The sequence below is a fragment of the Stylophora pistillata genome, chromosome 7 (genome assembly GCF_964205215.1).
Source record: "Stylophora pistillata chromosome 7, jaStyPist1.2, whole genome shotgun sequence".
NCBI lineage: Eukaryota > Metazoa > Cnidaria > Anthozoa > Scleractinia > Pocilloporidae > Stylophora > Stylophora pistillata.
The window spans coordinates 30,203,767-30,224,578 of NC_142525.1; the positions used below are offsets into that span (position 1 = coordinate 30,203,767).

The 20,812-nt window shown below is 38.3% G+C and overlaps 1 protein-coding gene across 1 annotated transcript; it reads left to right on the forward strand.

Annotated features, from left to right (window-relative positions):
- The first annotated feature begins 5,683 nt into the window (after nucleotides 1-5,683).
- LOC111332166 (protein sel-1 homolog 3) lies at nucleotides 5,684-18,966 on the forward strand. Its single transcript, XM_022937456.2, has 23 exons — nucleotides 5,684-6,529; nucleotides 6,633-6,693; nucleotides 6,785-6,850; nucleotides 7,181-7,296; nucleotides 7,969-8,152; nucleotides 8,292-8,427; nucleotides 8,582-8,621; nucleotides 9,255-9,347; nucleotides 10,500-10,687; nucleotides 10,847-10,981; nucleotides 11,468-11,585; nucleotides 12,046-12,107; nucleotides 12,475-12,594; nucleotides 13,427-13,564; nucleotides 14,094-14,156; nucleotides 14,541-14,714; nucleotides 15,310-15,431; nucleotides 15,523-15,606; nucleotides 16,608-16,777; nucleotides 16,879-16,988; nucleotides 17,703-17,827; nucleotides 18,582-18,690; nucleotides 18,778-18,966. The coding sequence occupies exons 1-23, from the start codon at nucleotides 5,923-5,925 to the stop codon at nucleotides 18,853-18,855; spliced, it is 3,099 nt and encodes a 1,032-aa protein (XP_022793191.1). The 5' UTR covers nucleotides 5,684-5,922; the 3' UTR covers nucleotides 18,856-18,966.
- The last annotated feature ends 1,846 nt before the right edge of the window (nucleotides 18,967-20,812 follow it).

A 20,812-nucleotide genomic window follows, 5' to 3' on the forward strand; every position in this document is an offset into this window, starting at 1 on the left:
ATTCATCAACCGTCAACATCTGGTACTTTCTCATTTTCTTGTCAGTAATTTTTCAATTTTTAAAAATTTCCAGTGTTATTTTGTAATAGGATCCCAACTGGATACCAATCATTCACTTAACAATATCAAAGGATGCTATCGTAATTATATATAATTTCTTCTTCTCTATTTAATGGTTTCCGATTCAAGTTATTCCGTGCCACAAAAAGAAGCTCGAGGATCTGTTGATCGTTTGTAATTGAAAAACAAAATACGATTTTAAATTCGAGGGCTAAAGCGATTGTTCATTAAGATTTTAAAACATCCGGTACTTGTATCCAAACGTCAGAGGTGATTCAAAGTTAAAATGTTGAAAAGGTGGCTCTTTAAGCAAAATTAATCCAAATTCTACCGACGATTTTAATTATGCAACATGGTTTCTATTCAGGGAGAAGACTTCCTTTTCGGGTTTATTCGACTCGCAAAATGCCTTGTTTCAAATTTCAAAACAAATTTTCATGTGACCAAAGAATTTTAGAAAACGTTCCTCTAATTTTACACGTGACAGTTACAGTTTTGTTAAGATTTTCTTCTTACTGGAGATATAATCATAGAAATAAACAGATTATATCATGAATATCGTCTTAAGTTTTGAGAAAATTACCAATTCCGTTAATTTTCTTCCTTTATTGCCGAAATACATTTTGACAGGTAAAAAAAGATACCGCATGTAATATTATAACTTTGCGGCAAAGGTTGCTTTAAAGATAGCGCATAATAATTTTGTCCTATTTTACCACCAATTCTCTGACGGGTAGATTCACTTGCATTTGTTTCCTTGAAAATGCCGTAAAGGTAAGTTAAAACAGTAGCATTGCAACCGCCGTTACATCCCCCTTCCAAACAGCCTTAATGTATGCTTTAATTGCTTGTCCTGTAACTAAAAAGTGAGCACGTTGTCCCCCGTCTTCATCGTTGAATTGCTATAGCCATGTCGAGATTTATCTTTCTGTAGAGTTCTAAAAAGGCCTCGCACTTCAGGTTGAGAGCCAACTTAAATTTTCCAAACAGTAAGATTTCTCTGAACCTGTCGTATTTATGGTCAAACATTTAAAAAGATGACTACTTACATGCTGAACTTAATTTGATTATAGCAAACAGGCCTATGAAGTTGGTTTTTTTAAAACGCTTGGAGATAAAATTGAGGATGTTTCTAAGGTGTTTTAGTATAATTTCAGAGCTGAGCAAAGAGTTTCCAGTAATCTGATTGGTCGAGCGGTTCCTTATATGACGCTACATAAACCGCTCCACACGGATTATATAAAATGTTAAACTTAAACGTTAACAAATGTTTCTGATGATTCGTCGAACCTAAGGCGAATAATTGTTAAATACTGTTCTTATTTTAATCTTCATGCAGAGAAAAGAATAGCCTCTTGCAAATGATTGGGAATTTTTTAAATGAATTTTCAAGGATACAAATGACAAATGTCTGTAGTGTCGATTCATCGAATAATATGTGTTGTACGATATAAACGAAACTAACACAGGCACTTCAACCGATTTTTGTCTAATTTTGTTCGTTTCTATTTTTGTATAGTCTGCTACACAGCCGTTCTTGGGGTCGTCATGCAACGCTCCTCCCCACGAACGACACCGCGGAAATACGTTTTTTAAGGCACGATACAGTATTTTATTAGTCAGCAGACACCTCGACGAAACCATAAAATGCCGTTAACTTTTACAATGTTTTCGCCGTGCGTCAAATCGACAGCGTAAAAAGGCAAAACTTAGAAAAAATACTGTAAACTTAGCTTTGAAACTCCGTTCACCTTTTGGATAGTTCTCAAGCTCAATTATATAATTTGCCAAAACTGAACTGAAGTTGCACACGACATGAAATTGTTGTTTTTCGCTGGCGGCTCCGTGGCACGTAAGTTTTGTTTATAGAAGAGCATAAGCATTAAGACTAAAAATGAAACGGTTTTTGAATGGCTGAAGCGGTGATCCGAGGACGCTGCACCATCAGGTTTATAAAGCAGTGGCTTGAACCGTATAAATCGGTACGTCAACGGCACTCCGGTCAGCTTCGCCGAGAAGACAAGACATGCCTGTGTTGCACGGACACCCTATCCCCACTCGTTATTGTACGTATCATAGTTGGCCAAAAACCTATGACTGTAACATGTTTAGGACTGAAGCCCCCAAAAATACAAAAATTGGCTCAACCAGAGGAAGAATAAAGGCTGATAGTTTCGAAAGAAACTGTTTGGGGCTGCGTCGGTGGGAGTAACGAAATAATTTGGATATATCAACAAAGTTGAAATGGTAAATTTTGGTCAGAAGTTCTTTTCAGACTAATGAGCAACCAGGCACTTTTAAATGCGCTCGTGCACGATGCAAAACGTGTCCTTTCATTCACAACACTGATAAAATATCGGGACCTAAACGATCCATTAAGATCACCGATCACTTCACGTGCACCTCCGCTAATGTAATCTATTGCATAACTTGCACTTATTGCAAAAAGATATACATCGGCGAAACAGGCAGAAGACTAGGTGACCGATTCCGAGAACACCTTCGAGACGTGGAAAGGAATGACAAGGACACATCGAAACCAGTCGCTAGACATTTTAATTTACCCTATCATTCTAAGCAACATATGGCAATCTGCGGTCTTTCCTTGCACTTAGGTGGCACGGAAAGCCGTAAAAATCTTGAACAAAAGCTCATCTTTCAAACCGGCAGTCTAAATCCCACAGGGATCAATGAACGCTTTTCATTCCACTAATTTATTCATGTTTTTCTCGTTGCCATGCACCCACCAATAACGTAGCTCCATTTTCTGCCTTTAAAAGCACACACAACCCACAATTCCTCTATTCGCTCCGACGAAGGGCTAACGCTCGAAACGTCAGCTTTTGTAATCATTACGGTGGCCAATTTACCATTTCAACTTTGTTGATATATCCAAATTATATAGAGGAAGAATAAACCGAGGTATGTTTAAGTACAAAATGTCCATTGTAATGGTGATAAATTAAGTTTTCACTTTCCACCTTAGTTTGTAATTTTTTTTTTCTAAGCTGTAATCTTTTTTCTGAGCAATAATTTTACTTTCCCAACAAGTATTTGTTTCCCATCACAATTATGAATAATTTGTAGTATGTCTTTTTTTATGCTGCTCTTCCCTCACTAATCATTTTATTTTATTTATTTCTTTTTGCTTTTTCTTTTCTTTCTTTACTAACTTACTGCCATCTACAACATAAAATGTAGTAAGCTAACAGAATACTTCTGGTTTATATAGCTCCCTGATTCACAAAGTAACATTACCATCTTGGTACTACTAGAAAACAAATTAAAAAAAAATTGTTTAAAAAACAAAAGTACTGTAAGGTAAAATAATTATAATAATATAATTTAATCAATTTATGTGAATAAAGCACTGTATTGTCTTTTCTCATATTGCAACAGCCTTGAATGAATCAACTACCTTCTAAACTTGATTTCTTATATTCAGAAGCTGCCTGAATTATAAACAAAGAACTTATGTTGGGTGTTTATGGAGGTGGAAAGAACATAATGATTATGATGATTAATCTTCCAAATTAGAAATGTCAGAGGGAAATTATCAGAAGTATTTCTGAAGTCAAAGTTGTTTGTTAAAAATGTTCAGGAGAAAATTGATTAGATTAAGCCAGCTGTCAATTCCCAGTTAACACTAAGTCATGAGGAGTAACCAAAAGCTTGTAATTAGCCTGTGTTCTGCTGCGCCCATCCAGTCAAATAAACATCAGGGATGGGATATTCCCAAACGTAAACAATGATAGCACCATACAAATGTCCTTTTCCCAACTTATTACTGGGGAGGGGAGCACTGGTATGGCTACACTAGTTTTAGTGAATAAGAAATTCTTACTAATTTCGGCAATATACATATATTTTGCCACCTTGAAAGAAAATGGCTACAAGTCAAATGGGAATGTTTCATAACAATGTTCCGTAGGGATATGATGTAATATCACTGATGGGGATCATAATTATCCTTACAGTGGCAGCGCATGTGATGTGTATGTAAAGCAAAGCAAAGCTAAGGTAACCTTAAAAAAAATGAATGGAAGAAGAGTAGTCGATTGTTTACATAAATTAATGCAATGCACATGCAAGATAGTGGAATATACTTCAGGTAAACATACATGTGCCTGTAAAAGTTTCAAATGACTGAGTTATAAAAATATGATAATAATAAAGTGGGTTTCATTGAAAATGCTTTCGTGTAAGACAATTTTTGGGAAATTAAAGTAGCCGTTGTTGCAACAGAATAACGCTTGTTTAGTGATGTTTAGAAAGGAAGTGGAAATTCAAGAAATTGTGAATTGTCTGCTGCGCTAAGGCTCGACAAAGATTATTATATAGGCCATTGATTGAGGGCGCGGAAAATATGCAATATTTGAGACCGTCCAACATGATCGGTTCATTTATAATTTATCTTGAATTAAGCCTTTAGTGACAGCAGTTGATAGTAGATCTCTATTACATGTCTTTAGTACGTTTGAATGTGCCTGTTCACGAGATAACTTGTTCATAAAACTGCAAGTATATGAAATGAACAAATGTTTTCATATTTTGATTACGGACACCCGTTCTTAAAGGCACAGAAAATCAGAAGGGTGGAATGGCGAAAAATCAGTCTATAAAGGTAAAATTCTCATCCAAGCGAATAATTACCAAAATGAAAAGGCACCGCACGTCGGCGCAAAGTGAGTGTATGAATATTTCAAAACACAATAATTACCTGTACCGCTTCATGCTAATAACACTTAAAAATCCAACCAGTCTTCAGACTCGCTGGTAAAGTATCTTACAGAACTAATATCCTGCTTTGTCTGGATAACTGTCGCTGTTTTTGACAATTCTGAAGGCGAGGCCGACTGAAGAACCAAGATCGCGCTTCGTAACTGGACGGCCAGCCAAAGTCAGCAAAAAGCACACAACTCCAAACAAAATGACTCCCCTATACCGCTAGTGGTTAAGACGTAGTTTTAGTATTAAAAACTAATTCAAAGGATCAAATATAACAAACAAGGAGAAGTATCATGCATATTTTCCAATCTAAAACCACGCAAGAGGCCGATGTCTTCATGTGGAACAGATGGAACATATGGAACGTATGGAAGCGCTTGGCAGCCTAAAGTTGATGACCACTGACCAGTTACTGTGACGTCACGAAAACGTATTTCCGCTGTGTCCCCACGAACGAACGTCGGGAGGAACGTTACATGATGACCCCAAGTACGGCTGTGTAGCAGACTAATTTTTCTAATTTTTCTACCGAAAATACTTTATTCTTGACCAGCTTTCAAAAATCTGATGAAATATTAACCTCGATTTAAAATGCAGTTTTTATTTGACATGTTTTCTGAGACGGACACAAGTTATTCTTGAAACTCCATTAACGGCATAGCAAGATTGCATTACTTTACGCTCGCGTTACAAGCCCCTAACCGTGACATCTTGAGACTGGGTATGAACTTCATTATTAGATAATTTCGCCAAGAAAATAAAGCATTCCTTTTTTTTTTTTTTTTTCTTTTATCTGAACCCCATTTCTTTGAATTATAAAAAGATCTTTAAAATTTTACGGATATCCAGCCCAACTTTAAGAGTGAAGTAAGCCGACAAACTGTCAGTTTGAGTCTTGGCATAAAACTTGCACCAAGTGCGCCTGGCTGTAAACTGCCCAACTTGGAATTATTTCATCCGTCTGTGATCCTAACTGAAAATTACGGACCCATTTCAGCCGTTATGGTACCAGAGTTGGTGTGAAATCCGTTCTAAAAGACTGATCGTATCTTAAATTCTTTTTATCAAAGTCTGGTTTCCCAGCACCGGACAACGAAAACGTACGTCAGATGTTGTGGAGACAATCGCCAGAAAATGGCGAGCGTGGACGTTCTTCTGTTTACTTCCTGTTTATTTCAGGTCATTGTCTCAGGCAAGGCTAAACGAGCAGAGCCTGGAGTTACATTGGATATTCCATCAGACTTTCATGAACGAATGAAGGCGTACGATGATTTTGTGGAGATAATTGGCGCGCCTTCCCATGCAGAAGCCGAGTTTGACATTGTTCTCTCATACAGGACTAAAGAAGCAAGGCTCTTGTCTGTAGAAATCATATCAGTTGGAATAGAGGGCGAAGAACGTAGTGAGTTTAAATACACTCTTGTGGTATCACATCGTACAGAAGGAACGCAAAGATTTCGAGTGCGGGTCACACTTCGAGATTCATTGATGTATTTTGAAAACAAAGCTCTGAATATATTTCCAGATCTTTACGTTGAGCAGATTCAGGTGACAATAACGTTGCTTGATCTCCTACCTAGTGGAGTAGATTCAAAGCCTGTGTTAGCTGGGGATTTTCTAGTATTGCCCTTAACCTCTCCGTGGAGAAGACCTCAAAAACCAGGCTTCAGTTTTTCATGGCCTTGGGAACATCTGGTAAGACACAAGCAGTGGAAGATTGTGAAGTGTATGCACCTTAAAGGTACGTGTCCGCATGCCTTGAAATTTCAACCCCTCTTTCCCTTTTCCATATCATCACTGATTGCAATGCTTAAGTTAACTGTAATTCCAAAATGGCTTTGCAGATATTGTGGACTTGTTAACATTTCCTGTTGCCCTAACTGGAAAAGAAACAGGAGTAAAAAGGTATATGGCTGTTAATTTTCAAAGTGAAAATTGGAGAAAAAGAATTTCAAACAGTTTATGATTATTGTCTGTATTATCTCTTTTATCCTAGAATTCTTCCACCATTAGCATGGCCGAGAAAAGAACTAGCTGAGGCACACAGCAAGACAAAACCAAGGTGATTCTAGTGTGTGTTATTTGATCATCATTCTTTGATGATCATCATTCTTTGATTGATCATCATTCTTTGATTGATCATCATTCTTACCTCATGCATTTTTATTGAAAAACATTTTCCCTGTGAGATGGCAAACTCTTTGTTGGGTCAGGCTGGATGAGGAAATATTTGGCTCTTGGGAAGGGACCTTGCTGCACTTGTTTCATTGATTATGACCAGGAGCCAAATATTTTTTCATCTGGTCCTCTCACTTAATCAATGAGTAATTGATCTTGTTGAAAATTTGTCTTGTTCTTATCTACATTTGCAATGTGTTGATTTCCTTGATAGATTTACCATTTCAACATGGATTTTCATATTTGAGCCGTGCCTCGATGGTCTGTGTGGAATTCTAAATCACAGAAGTACAACTCTGTTGACCCCGCTATTGAGTATAACATCAAGTGGTAAGTTACTTAAATGTAGGTTCACTTTTCTGTTTTTTTTTTTTTTTTTAGCCCAGGGTTTTATATCATAGGAATATTAGAGGGGAGAGATATTGGTGCTTGCGTTGATCCAGTAGTTTGTGGGCTGGAAAGTCCAGATCTAAGTTCTGGTGTAGACGCTATGATGTGTTCTTGGGCATGGCAAAACACTTCACATTTGCAGAGCCCATCTTTGCTTAGGAATATAAATGGGTGGCTCAACCCTCTACACCCTAACATCAGTATGCATATTCTCAATACTGTTCTCTATACATTTCCTAAGGTACAGAAAAAGAGAATTTGTTTAATGATCAGGAGGTTCTTTAGTTTGTGATCATTTCCTTCATTTTCTCAACCTTTATTTGTGATTCAGGGGTGATAAAGGGTTAAAATTGTCAAAAAAACATGACAAATTGTTGGAGTAACCTTGGATTGGAATGGTATCCTGTCCAAGAGGACAATATGGTAAAATGTGTGTACATGTGAGAACATTACAGTGGCTATAGGGTGTGCTATCAGGCTGTCAGAACCAAGTTGTCTCACTAGAATTATAGACAACCATGCAACAAGTCAGTCATGGTGTTTTAAAAGCTCCTGTCAGATGGGCCATCTGGCCCATAAGCTGACTTAATCATTTTCCTTTTATCTTTAAAGGACTTCTTCATATTCAGGTGCAATACACACCTGATCTTGGTTACGCATTTGTCGTCAACAGTCGGTTGCCTCTCAAGAAGTGGATTCAGATTGTGATGTCAGTTGATGATAAAACAATATACGTTTCAACTAGACATTACGATGGCCATGTGTTCGAAAAAGAGGAAAATGCTATCCATAAAGAGTGAGTTATAGAGAAGAAAATTAGGCTTTTATTTACTGCATCCTTCTCTGAATAGAAAACTTTACTTCACACTTGAATTGATGCTGATTTTTTTGAGTTAATCGAAATTAATGGTCTAATGCATGATATTCTTGCCTAGGTTTCCTTATGGGACATTTAGTTACAAAGACACTGACGGATTTTGGGTTCTTGGTGGCACTGAAGGATCCCAAACCTTCAAAGGAATCATTGGACACACCCGTATCTACAGACGTCACTTGCTATTTCCAAACCAGGTAATGAATCCTTGTCAAAGACATTGGAATTCACCCAGGGAAAATATCCTGTATAACTGACAAGGAATAAAGGAATTTGATGAACCTAGCAACTAATTGTTTTATGACAGTTATCCTGGAGAACTTTCTTTTTTTTTTTGTTCCTTTTTTTCAGGTGTTCTCTCCCCCTAGGGATCATATCATGTTCCACATGGGTAAACTGAACTTTCTATAATTACTGTGTAAACCCTAAATTTTCATAGGTTTCATTGCTTGTATTTACTTGCACTCATCTTTTACATTAAACAAAGGAAACAAAAAACTTCATATATTTCATTGTATCTGATTTATCACTTTCACGGGTTTATTACGAATCAACTTAACGGCCTGCTCCCAGTTGGCTTGTTAGCTCAATTGGTAGAGTGCTGCACTAGTATTGCAGAGGTCAGTGGTTCGAGTCCCGTACAGGCCTGATTTTTTTCAGGTCTGATTTTCGCTATTGCTTAAATAGCGCTATCTACTGCAAGGATCGTGCATCATACATATCTAATACTGCAGTTCAAAATATATGAACTTCATATATTTCATTGTATCTGATTTACCACTTTCACGGGTTTATTACGAATCAATTTAACGGCCTGCTCCCAGTTGGCTTGTTAGCTCAATTGGTAGAGCGCTGCACTAGTATCGCAGAGGTCAGTGGTTCGAGTCCCGTAGAGGCCTGATTTTTTTCAGGTCTGATTTTCGCTATTGCTTAAATAGCGCTATCTACTGCGAGGATCGTGCATCATACGTAGATATGGTATTGTTAAGGAAAAAAAAACAATTTTTAATGATTCAAATTTCAGCCCTCAAAGATCATTCAGTTGCATGTGGTGAAAGGATTGTCGACTTACATGAATCTGTATTGGAAGACATCAAGAAAGAATCAGGAGACAATGGTAAACTGATGTTGAATGGCCAGCACTTAAGTGTTGGAATGATGATTTATATAAAGTGAGACTCAGGCAATCTCGGTCTTACCTTTACATATTTATGTAAGATCATCTGCTGTACCCTGTGGCCTCACCTATCTCTATGTGGCATGTTATGAAGTGTGGAAAACTGTAGAGCAATTAGAATAGAGTGAAAAAGGTTAAGTTTGATGCTGAGACAAATAATTATGTCCTGGTGTGACGGCTGTTAGGGCTTATCCTAGATTCTGTAGCACAAAAGAAACAAGGAGTAGTTCTCTTCCTCTTAGACAGGCTGCTTGTTAAATCATCTGTTACTCTTCAACAATTTGTCGGGTTACTCTGACAGTTGACTGATACCCATTTTCTTTCCTGGTTTGAGTCAACACTGAGGTCAAATGTAGGACATGTGTAAGGGGATCAATTTTGGTTGGCAGCTGAAACAACTGACGTCACATAAAATATACCAAGAAAAACTCAACTGTTCATATAAATTTGTAAAAAGCAACATAAAAGTAGGGAAAAAGAAAAATCTAGACATTTTGTATGCAAAGCTTGTTTAATGCATGTTTTGCTTTTATTTACCATTTTGTTTTGAGCTTTAATGCAAAAGTTTTATGGTTTTCATTTGCATAATTGTTAGTACTCAACTCTTTTAAAACAACTTTGTTCTGACATTCTGAAAGTGTGTCACTCAGTCATTAAAAATCATGGCACATGCACAGACGTTTGACAGCTGTGTTCATTATGAGTGTAAAACCTGGCTGAGGAATTCATCAAAGTACTTTGGCTTGAGTGGGAGGTGTGGTGGTCTCATGGTTAGTGCGTTCAACTCTGGATCGAGTGGTCCAGGTTCGAGCCCTGGCCAGAGACATTGTGCTGTGTTCTTAGGCAAGACACTTTACTCTCACAGTGTCTCTCTTTACCCAGGTGTTAAAATGGGTAGCGGTGAATTTAATGCTGGGGGTAACCCCGTGACAGACCAGCATCTTATTCAGGGGGGAGGAGAAATACTCCTAGTTGCTTCATGCTACGGAAACCAGAGTTAAGTGCCGACTTGATTTGCCACTTGGTTCATAAACATACTTAACCTTTACCACTGTGAATAACATTGTTTTCTTTTGGTTGTTTTTTGTCCAGAAAACTGCGCAGCTAATCATAGATCCCTGATGGATCTTATCTCAAACAGAAACAACATCCAAAGCCAAGTTCCTCTATCAGGGGAGACCCCAGAGGTGGATGACATCATTCGGGAAGCCATGAGATACCATCACAATGATTTGGTGTCTGTGGCAGAGTTCTTACATCAGCTGGCAAATGAAAAACTGGTGGGTTGTTTTCAACTCTTTGCCTTCCTTGAAAAAATTGGTGAAAAACAAAACTTAGCAATTCTAGCAAGACCTAGAGTGCTAACATTTGGCCTGCTGTAAACCTCTGTTTAACATCTAGGGATAGTCAAGGACTACATGTTTTCTTTGAATCTCCAGGTCAATGGTGGAACGAATGCAGGAGAAGCATTGGCCATTTTCAGAGTGTCTAGCTGTATGGGACACGTCAAGTCACAGTACATGACAGGAGTAATGAATATGATTGGTTTAGGTGTTCCACAGCATGAAATTGAGGTATGGGTAACACGAGAGAATAGTTTACAGCAATAAAGTGTTTTCTGTATGGTCTGTTACATCTCTAACCTTTCTGCATACTTAGACTTATCATTGTTGCCTATTTTTTGGTGTCATCTCAGTAAAACGGATCAGATACAGCAACTTGTGCTGTACCTTCATTTTTACAACTATCTCACATACCACATGTTTTGAGTTTTCTCTGTTACCTCTTTGTCATTGTGGGGTCTGGAGAAATGGTGGCTTCGTGACGTCACAATTCGAGGTTGGGCCTCGGATTGATCAAGCGAAGAGGGCCTGGGAATAACAACAAATAATTAATGAGGGATGTACACAGAAAAAAAGCATTTTGAATCGTGGTGACGGGGAGCAGGGATGGTGCGAGGAGAAGTGCCAGAAGTTTGAATCAAACGGTTTGATTTGATTAAAATCAAAGATACTCGCATCACACAGAGTAAGGTTGGTTCTTTATTTCTATTCATGCAGGGATGGAAGTATTTGATGCTTGGAGCGGTTAACGACCACGCCCTTAGTCAAATGGCTTTGGCTTACAGACACTTTATAGGAGCTGATGGATTACATCGGGACTGTGATATAGCTATAGGTATGACATCGTGGAACAACACTGTTGTTAAATACTTAAACTGAAGTACACCAGGCATGAATGGCGTTCGTGCCTTCTCAGCTCTAGAAATGTACCAGTTCATTCCCAGTCGGAGGGCATTATCGTTAAAGTTTCATGGTTCACGAATTCAGAAGTAACTTGAACTGTAAATGAAGAAAGATTGCAGGGAACCGATAAAAACCCAGGATAAATTCCTATAAACGGCTCCAAGCGAAGCGGGAGTTAGTGACGAAGTGGTCATTGGTTTAGCTTTACATCTGATTGGCTAAGAAAATGGCGCGAGTTTCTGAACCAATCACGAGGCGAAGTAAGTCAAAACCATTAAAATCCCAGATTACTTTCGACCCACAATTGAAACTTCATTTCACGGTAAGTCTCAGAACAACCAAGTTTTTTCTTTCTTGGACATGACCATATTAGAGTTGTGATTTCTCTTTAGGTTACTACAAGGCAGCTGCTATGACCACAGACAAGCTCTTGCAGGAACATCAGGAAATAAATGTGAGTTAGTTGCAGCGAAGCTTAGCTCATGAGGAAGCCCTCATTAATGGCGTCTCAGGACCAGTGTTTCTCGTTATCCTTCAGCGGGAAGATTTCAGACGAGTCGGGGATCTAGTGCCAGGGGTCTGGCACTAGATCCCCTCGCAGACCTCTCACTGGCTCGCGTATCTTCAGGTTTCTTACCTTCCCACAGGCTATGAAACTCTCTTGCCGAAGCGCTCATAATGAGGACGTGCTCGCAGGCTAAACAAAGCTTTTACACCAACGTCCATATTTCTTCATTTTATCCAAACTCAGCCACTTCGTGTGTCATTAGAATTACACGAAGACTTCACAGGTCATGTCGTTGACTCGTTTTTATCCCTAGACCCACTCGGAAGCAGTGCGCCTGGATGATTATGACGAATTAGCCAATCACAAAGGCAATGAATCAGACATGTTTCAGTGGCTTACCCATCAGGCTTTGCATGGTTTGACAGACGCTCAGGTGTGTTTTGTATTAATAATTAAGTGAATTTATTGTTTTTTTTTTCTTGCCGTTGGGGAATGCCGGCAGAGCATTCTTAAGGTCAGTTCGATGAAACAGAACTCGCTCTATTTTCGTTTTTATTTTTGTTGTTGTTGTTGTTTTTTAAGCTTTCCATATTTGTTTTCTCTGAAAATGAGGTACTCATATTAGTTTAATGCATTAGGACTTAGTATGGATACACTATTTTCTTTTACGATATACTCGACAAAATATCTCGATCCTGATTGGTCAATGACGAATGTACAAATAGTTTCCACAGTGTCACACGGGACCTCCTAATTTTTTTTTTTTATTTTCTCATATGAAAACTGTATTTATTTGTGTAGTTATTCTACTAGTTATACGAATTATACCGTTGCCAAGTCTGTAGAACTAACATCAAACAATTCACAATTTTGTACCAAGGGGCTATTAATATTAAGTAATCAAGTTTTCTCAATATTTTTCACCTTTTAAATTACGTTCTACATTCTAGTTAAACTTAAACTCTGTCTGCCATACAATACTTATGATGTTATTTCAGATAGTTTGGTATTGGATCAAATAATCCCCTAATTTTTTTTAATTAATCTCATCACTGTTCTGCTTGATATTGTTCTGTTATGAGGGTTCAAGTGTTAAAACGAATTTACTAGTTCCATCCCAGTTTACGCGAATACTCTTCGAGTAAAATCATCCCGAAGACTCCAAAGAAAACTCGTGTAATTCCGAAGATACATGTAGGTTTCGATTGATTACCTCTGACGAATAGCTGGCGCAACTGTGTTGAAAAATCCAATTCTAATTTCAGAACGTGCTCGCAGAGATGTATTATTATGGTAAACGCGGTTTGCACAGGGATTTGAACCGAGCAGTGAAGTATTATCAGATGGGGGCCGATAAAGGAGACCCAGAGGGACTCTATAACTTGGGTGTGTCCCTGTTGAGGGTAAGTAATAAACAAATTAAGATCAGATTCTCAAGTTTAACGTAAAAAGTTAATGCAACGCGTGTCCTCTAGCTCTTTTAGATATAGTGTCGTAAATCTGACATTTAATCCAGTAATCCTTTGGGCCAATAGGAACAAAGGTAACTAGATGACAAGAGCATTCACAGTAAACTCATAATCACATTTCAGCGCTCCTAGGCGCAAGGGGAGGGGAGGGGGAGGAAAGGGGAGAGGGAGGGGAAGGTGAGGAGGAGAGGGAGAAGAATGGGGAGAGGGAAGGGAGGAAGGAGGAAAGCAAGTGACCAAGAGGCTAACGGCTTTAGGCTTTATCCTTTATCAGATTGATTGAAATGATGGCGCAAGTTCTAAATTAAAACATTGAGCTGCTTTCAGCACGATATTGAAAGTTTCTCTTTTGTAATCGAGTCTTTATCTAGTCTTTATCTTTTATCTAGGATGGTTGCAATGCTAGGTTGGATTTCTAAGACGATAAAATGCAGGAAGTTGACTCTTGTATTTCTTTTTATAGGGCCACGGCGTGGAACAAAATGAAACTGAAGCCATCAAGATGTTTCAAATGTCTGCAGAACAGGTACAAACGCATTTTGGAGATGAGAATCATTCATAGATTTCCCAGCTCATTTGGCATAAGCTTACAATGGCGTGATACCCAGGTCAAAACGCCTCTTTCATTTAGCAGTATAACTGATTGAAAGAAAGACTGGTTACCAATAGGAAATCACGCGCGTCCAAGTAGAATAAATGATTCTAATTTCCAGGCTTCCTTGCAAGGTTTTACGCCTCCGTTTTGTGATGAAGATGACGTCATGCCACGAAACATTATTTCTATCCAATTCACTAGCCCACCACATTTTTTCAACCGCATTCCTACTGGAAATTTATTATTTTATCAAAAAAAAAAAGATTTTTATTGTCTTGTTTTGTTTATTTATTTTTTAATTTTTATATGGGATAGGACTTTCCACCTGCTTTAAACGCGTTGGGTTTTTACGAGGTGAACACGCGTCAGAACTACAGCGGAGCAGCAGTTTACTTCAAAAGAGCAGCTGAAAAGGGAGACAGAGATGGGCTGACCAACTTAGCTGTGTCATATGACAACGGCTGGGTGGAAGGACATCCTCCTGATAAGGTATGGAAGACCAAAACAAAATTGGGCACAAGGACTCCTCAACTCTTCATATCCAATTTGTAATTCTCCCTCTTAGATATTACATTTTCCTTTTAAATTAGTTCAGAGAGTTTGGTTCTGTTTCATTAAGGCAAACTACGTGCATTTCTTATTCCATCGAGTAGCTCACAGACAATTTATCAATATCGTTCTTTTACTGGGGGAGAGGGTTACTTGAGTTAATTTCTGTTGGGTATGTGCCGCTAGCCTCACAGAAGCTCTACCCCATAATAGTTTATTCTGTGGCCAATTATAGACCCCATCGTAGTCATCTATCTTAGGACGCCTTTTAAGTTGGTCGTCCTAAAATGAATTGAGACGTTTTACCCCCAAAATGTGCTATCCCATTCTAGTAACTCTACTGGAAATGCAACCCCATAATAGTCAATCCAGTCATGAAACTGCAGTCTCATTTTAGCAGCACATCCCCATTATCCAATTACTAGGAAGTAGCCCCTCCCTCCATCATGGCTTTCTTTGCCCAAGCTGGCGTCTCAGCAGACGTCGAGAAACGTAATGTAGCCTCACTGTTTTTTTTTTAATTATTATTTGGTAGAAAGAAGCATTCAAGTATTGGTTCGAGGCTGCTACTAAGGGTCACCCAGGATCGTGTCTTACCGTGGGGGAAGGGGTCAGTAGTGGCTTGCACGTTGAACGGAACTGTCCAATGGGGGTTGTGTAAGTAGCTAAATAGAATGACGTTTTGACTAACACTTTTTTTTTTCGATATTCATCACATTTATCATTGGAACTTGCTTTTTCTTTGCAGTTATCTTCGTTTTGTAGCTGAACAGAATCCTGAGGTTGGACGGTTAATGAGGCGAGGCTTAGAAGCGTATTACCAGGGCAACATGTACGGCGAGTTATAATAACGTTTTCTTACTGTCTATTTCTTTTTGTAACTTTGCCATGTAATTGGTCTAAAAACGTTCTTCAGCTGGAAGGCAGCGTATACGAGTTGTAAATGGTAATCCAGAGGTCTTGGTTCGAGTCCCGGTCGCAAGTTCTATTAGTTGGGCTCTTAATCGCGTGATGTTTGATGTGGATTGTTTGTTTGTTGTCATTTAAGTGGAGTGCCTGTTAACAAGTTGGGGCAGCTAAGTACAATGAACGTTTCCAACTTAAACACAAATTTCATATTAAACAACAAACATATGAAATACATATATATGAACTGCGGTTATGAAACGTATATGTGCACGATCCTTCGCAGTAAAGCACTATTTAAGCAATAGTGAAAAAAAATAGTGAATTTTTTTCAGGTCTGATTTTCACTATTGCTTAAATAGTGCTTTACTGCGAAGGATCGTGCACATATACGTTTCATAACCGCAGTTCATATATATGTATTTCATATGTTTGTTGTTTGATTTATCATCTTACGGGTTTATGTCGAATTAATTTGATGGCCTGCTCCCAGTTGGCTTGTTAGCTCAATTGGTAGAGCGCTGCACTAGTATCGCAGAGGTCAGTGGTTCGAATCCCGTACAGGCCTGAATTTTTTTCAGGTCTGATTTTCACTATTGCTTAAATAGTGCTTTACTGCGAAGGATCGTGCACATATACAAATTTCATATTTTACGGCATTTTACGCTAGCTTTTCAACCGATTATGGGTAAACTAACTAAACGTATGTTTCCTGCGCTTGAGGCACTTTTACTAAATTCGATCTCTCATTGGCTCCTTTTCAAATTGTCCTTTATTACAATTGGCTGTGGTATGATAATCTATCTCGTACCCAGACCTTACCCAGTCAAGCATGGGAAGGGTATCAGTTACACGGTGGGATCTGGGTAAGAGTTTAAACAAATGTTTCATAAGTTAAAAATCGGCTTTTTGATTTTGGTTTTCTAGGTACCAGTCGCTAGTTTACTTTATTTTCGCTGCCGAGGTTGGAATGGAAGTACCTCTCTACAATGCTGCCATGTTATGCGAAGAAAATCGGGATGAGCTGAACAGTGCGACCGCGGTGGATTGCACATGGCATTACTATAACCGGTCAGCGGCTATGGGCTGGGTCTTTGGTAAGAAACGCTTATCTTTTGATTATTGACAAAGTAAAACTTATAATTGTTACTATGAGCTTAAATTCAATTCTAGTGTTTTTTAATTTGTTTCTTCAAAGCTATGATTAAAGTAGGAGATAATCATTGGTATGGCAAAACTGTTCCCCAAAATATCACATTTGCTGCGGAAATGTATGCAGAGGCGGCGTCTAAAAACGACCCGCCACAGGTAACCCACATTTATCCTTGTTAACACCGTAGACTTTTAGGTTTTACTCGTTCACTTTCGATAAACATCCGAATACTCTTTGGTTCATCCTCGGTTTAACACCCGAAGGTCTTTTCTTTTTGTTTTTTACCCAATCAGAAACTTGTACAAATCTTTGTCAGTAAGTTGTGACGTCATCGTGATGCTTTAGGTTCTTGAAAGGGCAAACACTTTTTTGGACAATACTAGTCTAGGTAGTACTCGACGTTAGCCCGATTTTTCCAGTGTCTTCTGGTAAGGAAAAAAGGGGAAAATAACGAGGCGTGGTCGTTTATTTAACAATTATTCGAGCGCGCGTTGGATATGAGATGATAGATAGCCAACGAGGCGCGTAGCGCCGAGTTGGCTATAATCATCTCATATCCAACAAACGCGAGTGGAATAATTGTTTTATTAAAAACGCTGCATTAAATTATTAAATTCTATTAAATTTTTAGCTCCCTTTTAATTTTAAGCTTACGCGTACGCTTACCATATCGTAGTTTATGGTATATTGGCTCATATACCATAATGGCTAAGCCAATGAAAAGTCTTGAATTGCATTATTCAATGATCCAGTTTTTAATAATAATAAATAGTAAAATGTTGGAGGCGAGTGATTCACAACTTTTCGAGTAAACTGATAGAATGTGCATTTAAATAGCAATTATTTGAATTGTTTGTGTCGAATTCCAGGCGGTTTACAACTTAGCTTACATGGTTGAATATAACTACTCTTTGAATGGTATCCACTGGAATAATGTGAATAAAGAGGATATCTTACAAGGAAACCTTTCCTTTGCTGCGTCACTCTACGAAAAGTGAGTCTCTTCATTTTAAAACGGAACCTCTTCAGACCATGTTTAACCCTTTTACACCCAAGATCTGAGTGTTAATTTTCCCCTCTAGCTCCTACATATTTCTTGGAAAATTATTCACCAGAATATGGTGCTAGATCAAGGTAACAACTTCTGCCTGACGAGTTTTAGTATTCTCATTACCTGTTTGCTGGATAACGTATGGATATTGTAGGGAGAAGCTACATGTTAATCACCTTTGGGAGTAACCTTATTTTTCCTTATGGCTGTTTGGCAAGCTGTTTGTGCAATCTTCTCAACCAGTCGGATGTAAAACTACAAGCGGTGATGAATTGATCTCACTCTTTTCCCGGGCTTGATGCTCCTTTTGTGTTCTCCCCGCGTTTGGCGCTCCATCTTTGTTTTGCCGCACTTTGCGCTAGTGCTGTGTTTTTATTTCGGCACTTCGATTGTCGCCCTTGCTGTGTTTTTCCACGCTTGGCGCTTGTGTTGTGTTTGTTTATTTGTTTATTATTATTACATAAAACATTACAAGCAAATTTACAAAAATACTACACATTGCAAGCTAAAGAAGTTTGATTTTGTGTTGTGTTTAGCATTGCAAGCTAAAGAAGCTTGATTTTGAAGTTGTGTTTTCTCGCGCTTGGCGCGCAGGCTGTATTCTAACGCACTTAGTGTCCATACATGGTGAAACGTTGTGGAACACAACACGCAACAAATCCCGTGCTATGCTAGAAAATTTTCGTTTACATTTCAGATGCCGAGATGCTCTAGAGAATAATAATGAATCTTTCTGGCCGTGTGCGTTTGGGGTTGTGAGAGTCCAAATTAAGATGTTTTGGCAAAATCACAGTGTAATAGCCCAGGTGGGTTCAGGTCACTCCATGGCGTTTCAATAATCTTGCGTTTGGAGAGCGTAAAAACCTAACACTTTTTTTTCCGATTGTTTTCAGGTGACTGCTGTAACTGTCACGTTCCTTGTTGGAGTGTGTACTGTCTGGATTTTTCTCTCTGAAGGAAATGGACTCTGATAGAATAACGGAGATGAAACAAAATAATGTATATTTTGAAATGTTGGAAATTAGTATTTGAATTTCCAGCCTTTTTAGCTGCAATTTTTAGGGAATAAATCTGAGAGGTATTGTTTGCGTTGTGCTAATGTATGCACTTTTGATATCAACTGAAAGGGCACGGACAAGAGTTTCAGATCAGAGGGCAGTGACCATCATCTACGGATCCCTCCTTACTTCCTCACATTGTGAAGATTGTAGAAGATGGTTGAATTCCTTAGCCTGGTTCCCAAAAATCACTGGTCTCGTTGCGATTGGCACCTTAAAGAAAATTGTTATTTATCATAGCGATATTAGCGACAAAGAAACCATGGTTGTGGAATGAAGAAAAATACCGTTAATCGATTTTGACCGAAGAAATTGTCGGAGATTTTCGGCCTGCATTTCAAAGTCGGAAAATTCATTTAAATTACAAATTATCTTGGATATTAATATTCACAAGTGCCATCAGTTTTGCACACATGGAACGAGCTCGTGAACCACAGGAAATTTAGGAATCTTTTTCAGCATTTCTGGGGCCAGGAAACCCGTTTTTTTTTAAAGCCATTACTTCGGATATCGTCCGTCCAGTCAAGTTTGACGTGTGTTTCTTCGAGGTTACTTGAACAAGTGGTTCAAATGCGTCGTCGAGGATTGATGGATGCTGTCACTTTGTCTAGAATTTCCTCAAGGTAAATGATTTAAGCAGGAACAAATTTTTGATAGAGGTTCGGTGCTTCTCGTTGTTGCTCTTGAAAACCAAATTACAACGTTATAAGTGGAGATGATTTTATGTCAGACACAGCACACAGTAAGACAAATGTTTAATGGAAGTCGCCAGGACAGTTCACTTTGAACCACGTGACTGTAGTGGCATCAGCGACAAATTCGTACTTTATTTTTATTACGTTGTTCGCTTATTTACTTATTCATCTCTTTTCATTTCTTTTCTAACCTTGTTACCATATGAAGATATAACGTCAGATGGTTTTTAGTTGGAAACCTTTACCTGGATACCACAGACTTTTTTTTTTTTTATCAAATGTAGAAGCGAGTTTTTCGATCCGGATTGATTATCATAATATACAATAAAAATACTGAGAACTTACATCACGTTATATTAATCTTTTCCTTCCTTTACGATAACGTTAAGTATATGATGAGAACATCTCAACATCAAGAAACCCAAGGGAGAAGAGAAAACAGAAGAAAAAACATCTAACAAGGTAAGTCATTTAGTTTTTCATGAATAATTAACTCTACACATGTAAGTCTGGTCTGCATTCGACACTGAAACCTGGATTTAACGAATGAGTGTCGTTCAAAACAAACTGAGAGTTGAGAGCTGAAGGAAACTGCCAGCTAAGAATTGAATCTGTTTGTTTAATGTTTGACTTTGATCTCTTTCTTATTAAGGTAGATTTCAATAGCTTACACTTGAGAACTGTTGCTTTGATTCATCAAATTGTAGATGTTAAACAACCGGTGTTATGCAATATTTCAAAAACGTAGGCCGAGTGCTTTTATTGTTTTCAAGTGTTTGAAAACCCCGATGAAACACGAAGCACGAGTTTTTGAAGTTGCTTCTCAATCGTGCATCATTAGCCAAGGACAATGAAAAAATTCTGACTGATTTTGGCATCTTACGCGGATAAATTCTCTATCAGTGGGGTTTGACATTTTATCAAGCTCTAGGGTTTGATATTTCATCAAAGTATAGTGGAAAAGCCTCTGTCCAGTGTTTCATCGGGGTTTCTAAACGCACACATGTGGCCAAATTGGCGTATCGTGATCGGTTTGTAACTTTATGAATTATTAATGAGTTTGAGAAAGAAATGTCTAGTCATAACCGTGAAGGCTGCGATCATCACATAGCAACGATTTAACTTGTCTTATATTCATGTTAATATGCATTTAAGTGGCACTTACGAGTTCATTC

Coding starts and splice junctions, on each gene's coding strand:
- LOC111332166 (XM_022937456.2), top strand. CDS start 5,923: ATGGCGAGCGTGGACGTTCTTCTGTTTACTTCCTGTTTATTTCAGGTC. Junction 16,989..17,702: donor CTAAAAACGACCCGCCACAG/GTAACCCACATT, acceptor GTCGAATTCCAG/GCGGTTTACAACTTAGCTTA. Junction 18,691..18,777: donor ATCACAGTGTAATAGCCCAG/GTGGGTTCAGGT, acceptor GATTGTTTTCAG/GTGACTGCTGTAACTGTCAC.